The following is a 7,541-nucleotide window of genomic DNA, read 5'->3' as shown; positions in this document are numbered from 1 at the left end:
CTATCCCTTTAATGACATCAATTGGTGTAGTGAGTGATTCTTCATTTTTTTATTAACTTCATCTCTGATCTGTAGAGCATAGAGCTGCAACAATTGATCGATTAATCAAACAATAATCGATTATTATTAAATTAATCTTCAACTCTTTTGATAATTGAATAATTGTTTTGAGTTGTTTTTTTTAAAGAAAAAAAGTCCAAATTCTCAGATTTCAGCTTCTTAAATGTGAATATTTCTGGTTTCTTTGTTCCTTTATGACAATAAACTGAGTATCTCTTTGGTTTGTGGACAAAACAAGACATTTGAGGACGTCATCTTGTGGTTTAAGAAACACTGATTGACATTTTTCAACATTTTTTAACATTCTACTGACCAATCGATTAGTCGTTTAAAGGGATACTTCCCCAAAATCAATAATTTGAATTAAGAGTCATCAAAATGCTTTTGGAGTTCCAGGGGGGGTCCGGCTGGCAATGGATTTTCATATAATGGCGGCAGATAGAGTTCTCTTTTGAATCGTCCAAAACAGACACTATGAAACATCCAAATACCTCCATACTGCTCGTCTGTACTGACCCAAGTGTCCTGAAGCCGCCACATGAAAAAGCTGTTCAGAAAAATGAATTTGATCTCTGTTTTTATCCTTGTTGTAGCAGTAGCTCCCAGTGGCTGCTCGAGATTTGCTGCGAGATGTTCTTCCGTGTTTACATCAAACATCCAATGGTTTACAACGACAAACATCTCGCACATGTGCACAAACATCAACAGAGCCACTGGGAGCTACTACTACAACAAGGCTAAAAACAGAGATTATCCAGGACACTTGGGTGAAGTATCCCTTTAAATAATCAACAGATTAATTGATAATTACGTAAAATAATCGCTAGTTGCAGCCCTACTGATCTGCAACACTGACATGATCCATTCGATTACACTTTTGTCCTTCACACTGAGGTGTCTGCAGAATTACACGGTTGTTTATACTGTAGTCATAGTAACAGGACAGAGAGTAAAACTGATGGACACGCGATCAGTCATTTTCCTGAGGATTCACTGGATCAAACGTCAAACGTCCTCAAAATCTGCAGATAATTTGGCAACTGATGCGTCGGTTTTTAAATGAGTACGTGAGGGCAGGAAAGTGCATGTACTTTGTGTGTGTGTGTGTGTGTGTGTGTGTGTGTGTGCGTGCGTGTGTGTGCGTTTCTTTGAGGAAAGTGAGTCAGCATCTCTGTGCTGATTGACTTCCACTGCACAGGGACAAACTGATCTCTGGCCTTTGAGGTCGAAAGGTCACATCCAGCTAAAAATAAACTGCAGATTTATTGCAGCCTGTGAATGTTTAAAAAGTTTGGACCATTGTTTTTTATTATTATTAAATTAATTACTTAAAGATATGGATTGTTTTATATCCTAAATCTTATTGTACATAGATCTTCTTTCAATTAAACAAATGAAAACATTCACTAAAATGTAACACTATTAAGTCCTCTTGTTCAGCATTTCTAAGCAGCATACAAGTATTTGAAAATAAAATGTTTAAATTACATTATAGTGTTATTATAAGCAGATATAATCATATTTGTCAACAATTAAAACATATTTTATCACATTATTACTACTTTTTACTATATTGTCTGTCATTCATCCTCTGCTTACGGCCTCCAGTTATCAGGACCCATAGGCGGAGTTACACTTATATATTGATATATAAGAAAATAAACCACATATATCAAAATACCACGACACAACTAGTATCTTATAAACTTAAATGTATTAAATTTTAACTTCTTATGAAAGCTAAACTGGTGACGTACAGTGTTGTTAGGGTTATAAATAATCATGTTAAATTCATGGGTCAATCAAGAATACAACAAAGAAACAATACATAGCACATTTAAAAAAACAACCCAAGTTGACCAATGTGTTATAAAACACACAAAACACCATTATCCATGTGTTTTTGTAAGTACCATGCACACACAGTATCCATCAGAGCTCCACTGTGCAGTTCACATGTGTGGCCACTGGCGGTGCTGTTGTTACACTAATGAAACAGAAGCTGTTCTCGGGGTCAGAGTGAGCGTTCATCCTGCAGAGGGCGCCGTTTCACCACAAACCACCGACCAACTCCTCCGTCTCCATTTTACTAACCACCAGAATGGGAGAGGGTTGTGTTTTGCTTTTACAGTAGGAGCATGTGTGAATATTTTTCATATGTCGCACACGTGTCTTTTTTTTTCTTTCTTTTTTTTTTACAGTCATACACACCTTTTTCTATCTTGTAGCATGTGTTTGAAATCATTTCCGTGAGGCTGAGATGAGCAGAGCAAACAAAAGGGGAGCGGATGAATCAGACAGATAAAAGCAGACTCACTGTCAGCTGAGCTTCCCATCAATCATGATTCAAAAGAAGGTTGAGCTCCTCTTTTTTTTTTTTTTTTTACGGACCTTTGAACATTTCTATGAGCAGCATGTGTGGTGCGTTTCAAGTCTCCTGAATTAAAGAAAGCCACCATGTACAGTATAGTATGTATATTTCACTTTTCACTTACATCTCAGTGGAACTTGTGACGCCTTTTTACTATGGCGGCTGCCTGTGACTTAAGGGCCAAAGCAGATGCCAGAAAATTTAATTAACTGAAATTGACATTCCAGAAAAGCCCAGTGGGGATCTCAGCGCCGAGCGGAGTGGCAGATCTGTGCAGCATCACAGGATCACAGAGTGAAAAAGAGAGAGATGGGCCCGGATCCATCTGCACTTTAGTGGTGTTGGCATACTTGGGGAGTATAACTATTTTAACATCACATCTCCTGTCTGACAGGAAGCAATTGTACAAGCCAGATCTCAGCATTAAGATAAGCAGCTGCGGCCAATTTAATGCTGTCGTTCGTGCACAAACATCCGCGCGTGGCCCCCCACCACCACCACCACCCCATCTTTGAAATGAAAGTGTTTAGAGATGTTTGTGCAGAGGCAGCGGCTGACGACAGAGTGCATTGGACAACGACGAGTACAAAATGTTCAGATGTTTTTGTTCTTGTTCTTGTTGATGATACAGAAAGGGGAGATATGAACTCCCCCAGCACGCCGCCTCGGCCCGCTCATATTTATGAGGCGGTGTCAAGTTTTTAGCTGGAGATATTTCATTAAAAAGTGAGAGAGGGAGCAGCAGCAGCAGCAGCAGCAGCAGCAGCAGCGGGGGATGACTGTTCAGTCAGGTGATAGGGATTTTGTCATCCATGGGTCAGCGCCTCTTCTTGGAGCTTGCCAGAACGTCAAAGGACGAAGGAAAACAATGTTTCTCATCTGTTCTGTGTCTATTCTGTTGCCCGTCCAGGTTGAACGCTACCTGGTGCCTTTTGTACTGTATAACCTGGCAATTCGGTCGAATAAGCAAGGAATAAGTGTTGGTATTTCTTCCAAATCCCCCACCTAGCTTTGACTGAAGCATTGTCAGAGAGGAGCCCGGTTCCTCAGACAGGATATATTTCAGGCTTATTTTCAGTGGAAGCTCCCTCAGAGCCTCAGTGACGTTGCCAACAGATTAACTGTCCGCATAGCCCTGTGTGTGTGTGTGTGTGTGTGTGTGTGCCCCCTTGTTATTCCTCCTGCTTGTTTTCTTTTAATAAAAAGCTGGGCCGGCCCTCCTCCTCGGTCCTGGAGCAGGTTGGCAGACAGACAGGCAGACAGACAGACAGGCAGACAAGGAGCCAACGCAGGTGGGCAGGAGTTAACGGGTGTGGGATGTGGAAGATGAAGTGAGCGGAGAGCGAGACGTGTTGAGAGGAAGAGGAGGAGGAGGAGGAGGAAGAGGTCACAGAAAAAAACCCCTGTGTTTGGTGCAGTCACAGGGAAAAGGACATCTCTGTCTGTGACGTTGTCGCGTTTGATCCTGTGTTGTCTGTGTGAAGGGCGACGTTCGTGTCAGAGCGACCGGCAGCCAGAAACACATTCATGTGTATGGAGCAGGAGCAGGAGCAGGAGCAGGAGCACACATACAGTACATCCAGATCCACACGCTGGTCGCCACTGGCTCTGCTCAGGAGAACAAACTGGTTGGAAGGAGAAACATCGACTGCTTTGACTCCGCCAACCACACATCGAATAAGAAACTTTATGTACATAGTAAAGTTACAAGGTGTATGTACAGAGGAAGATTAAATAACATCAATTAAAGGGGGACATATTATGGAAATATCACTTTTTGAAGGCTCTTTAACATATATTTGGGTGTGTTTCTTGCCTTCCGGCCCCCAAAATGTGAGAAATGACAAAAAAAATATGTAATTTACAGGCTCCCGAAGTTGAAATCCATGTGGTTTTACGAGCTGTTCCCTCAGTTGACATACAATGATTATTGTGTGATCATTAGTTTTCGAATTTGCAAAATACCACCTCTACCTGTGAGTACCGGTACCGGTAGAGGGGGCAGGGCGGTGTGAACAGTGGTTAATTTGCATTTAAAGGGACAGGCACTGAAACCAGCCGTTCTGAACAGGGCTGTTTTGAGAGGATGAAAAGAGCTGTGATGTTTGATCCTTGGGGGATTTTGACCAAAGCACGTCACAGATATGTCTTTAAGACACCTGGGAACTATTTTAATATGTGGAAAAGGGGCATAATATGTCTCCTTTAAAGACCAGGACAAAAAAAAAAAACAGCAAATAAATAATATAATAAATTGTAAAATCCTGTGACCTAATGTGTTTAAAACCATGAGTTACAGAATAAAAAGGTGAATGGAGAACAAATTGAAATTTAAAATACTTGCAAATAGTCACCCAAGGAGTTAAAAAGGCCTTTTATTATTGAAGTAAGTTTGAGAGAGATTTGAAATTTAGTGATCCAGCTAACCTGAGGCTCTGGGAGCGTTGATGGCAGAGGCCCCGCCCCCCCTGTATCACCAGCCTGGACCAGAGGAGGGTTAGATAGAGGGTTAGGTCATCTGTGGACCTCAGGACAGTGCAGACGGTGTGAGGAGATAGTTAGTTAGTCATAAAACCTCAAATGGTCACAAACTCGACAACGAAACTGAAAATCTTTCAGTCAAAGGAATTCTAATCCGGTAATTTCCTCAGGTTGATGATGAACGGCCCTCACGGTTGCAACTGTTGCAGGTTCGTGACCCTGAACGTCGTTGCTCATTCGAGGAGGCAGCTGGACGTATCGACGAAGACACCCCCCGTCCCCCCCGTCCCCCCACCCTCTGCCCCACCAAGCCCCACCTCTGCTTCTGCAACCGCCAACTCAGTCATCCCGGCTGCTGCTGATGGCTTATCCCTAATGGCGACCCATAAATAAAGCAACAAACCAATGGAGAGAATTGATTTCCAGAAGCGCGGAGGAGTGGTGGAGATTTATGCTCGGGAGTCGGACCCGGCTGCGGCGCCGTATATCACTCTTTCTGATATGTTTTGCCCTTCATCTTTTTTTCCAGGCCATCACTCTGCCGCTGACTGTACGGAGAGAGAACAGAGTGTTCCCCTCCTCTTCTTTTGAGATTATAACATTTGCCAAACCTTTCTTTCTTTTTTCCCCCTCTTTGATCTTCTCCTTCTCGGTTCATCATTTTATTCGCCCATGTGCTCGGCTCACCTGGGCCCGTAGCCGCTCTGCTCTCCTCTCACAAAAACACACCCTCTGGATGTCAGAGGGGAAATTGAGCAGCAGACTCCAATAAACCGGACTTTAACTTTCTGGAATTGGCTCATTTTGTTGATTTTTCTGTTCCTCATTTTTCGGTTTGAGTGGCTTCGGCTGTTTCTTCTTCAGCCTCATTATGCATCTGAAATCATGGCAACCGAACAAAACAAAAAAAAAGGCATTCCCAAACATTGTTTTGGTACATTTTGTGTAAAGGTTTTATTTTTCTATCCTCTGTCTTGCTTGGGTTTCTTCAACGTTTTATTGCTGGGATCCTTAGCAGAACATTGATCTGATCTGTCTAATCTGCGTGTTCAAAAGATCCCATCGTTCCCTGTAATCCACTTCTGTGACTCTCTTACATAGTTAATCCAACTACACAGCTACATATGGATGGGCTTGCTCCAGATTTGCACATTGTATGGCAGATGTTCTCCATGCTTGTGTGTGTGTTTATGTGTGTACATGTGCATGTGTTTGTGTGTGTGTTTATGTGTGTTTGTGAGCTGGTCCATCCATCCACCCTGCTGTGGGCATCCAGGTGGCTCAAGCACCAGGAGCCACAACAGACCTGAGTTTATTAATGTTGTTAATTTCCTCTCGTCTGTTTGCCTCCGGCCGCTCGGCTCTCCAGCTCCACATTCCACACACTCCACTGGAATTAAGGGAGAGGCCTGCGGCGAGGCAGGGAGCGAGCTCAGGAATGTCTCTGTTATCACAGGGCCGGAGAACGGAGGGAGGAAGGGAACAGCAGGTCGGGCCAGAGAGACCCCACCGTTGTTAGGTTGACTTTTGGTCAGGACTGCTGGAGCTGGAGGAGTTCCCATCATCAAAGCTTTGATCCGTGCGCTCAGCTGGGCCCATGGGCTCATATTACCCACAGAGGTGCACGCCTCTGGCCCAATCAGAACACATAGGAGTCTAATTTTAGAGCTGCCGCTTTTTAAATCAATATCTCCACCGCTATCAGTGGCAGTGTCATGTAGATTATCTCACGGCATTCACAGATGTCACACCAGGTTGGCTCTGCTCTCAGTCTACAGTGTGTGCTGCTGCTGCTGCTGCTGCTGCTGCTGCTGCTGAGGATCATCCGCTCACACAGGCAAACGCACTGACTCGCATACTGCTCGTGCATGCGGAGGGACACATACATGGGCAGAAGCATCCCTCTGGGTTAACGGTAGCTGGAGTCAGACCGTGGGCAGGCATATGCACGCATGTGTGGTGAGTGAACGTGAGAAATTGTTTGATAATGTATCGCGAGCACAGAGCTAATCGAATGTGTTTCTTTTTAGTCTTTGAGGTTTATATGTTAAATTCATGCTGAATGCTGTGATGTTTTTTGAAGATAGATGATTAAGGATGTTTCATTTTCGTAGATGACTCTGAACAGGTTTGATAAATGAGCATCCACTAGTGTATCCCCAACTGTTTGACCTACAGTATGTGAAGCGCCACTTGGATTTACTCATTTGTGTGCAGAATTTGCATCATCTTGACAGCCGTTGTGGGCAGTAAATTAAATATGAAGATGAATTGAAGTAATGACAGTAATAAATTCAGTGTAAATAAAGACATAAATTCCAGCCTGCTGATGACACAAAACCAAAACCAGTAGGAGAATTTATGAATCTTCATTTTAAAATGTCTTTTAACCAGTGATGTGGCTCCAGAGCTTTGGTGACTCACTGGATGTTTAGCAGTCTCCACTCACAGCAACAACATCCAGGGTCCGAGCATCGTTTTTTTTTTTTTAATTTATGATCTTTTACGGTAATCCGTGTTTGTGTGGGTTTTTTTGCAGATGCTCTAGATTCCTTCCACCCCAAAGACAAGTGTGTTGGGTATTAAACTCACCCAGACTATTTCCTTAACACTCCCTTTACTGGAGTTT

General features: G+C 43.1%; 1 protein-coding gene across 31 annotated transcripts in view; it reads left to right on the top strand.

Annotated features, from left to right (window-relative positions):
* Positions 1-7,541, top strand: part of tjp1a (tight junction protein 1a) — a 128,705-nt gene that overhangs the window by 47,793 nt on the left and 73,371 nt on the right. For 4 of the 31 annotated variants that reach the window (XM_085759619.1, XM_085759702.1, XM_085759605.1 and 1 more), the window contains exon 1: positions 6,441-6,871. The exons of 23 other annotated variants lie outside the window; for them this stretch is intronic. In XM_085759619.1, coding sequence (XP_085615745.1) covers positions 6,857-6,871 — 15 coding nt within the window. In that variant the 5' untranslated portion in view covers positions 6,441-6,856. Of the gene's footprint in view, positions 1-6,371; positions 6,872-7,541 lie in introns of those variants that run through there. 4 more of the 31 variants (XM_085759694.1, XM_085759654.1, XM_085759646.1 and 1 more) reach the window with 3 other exon arrangements.

This window comes from Trachurus japonicus, chromosome 3 (genome assembly GCF_045865225.1).
Source record: "Trachurus japonicus isolate A0001 chromosome 3, Traja_1.0".
In the NCBI taxonomy this organism is placed as follows: domain Eukaryota; kingdom Metazoa; phylum Chordata; class Actinopteri; order Carangiformes; family Carangidae; genus Trachurus; species Trachurus japonicus.
Note: the sequence above shows the minus strand (reverse complement) of the source record. Positions and strands in the feature narration are given on the sequence as shown.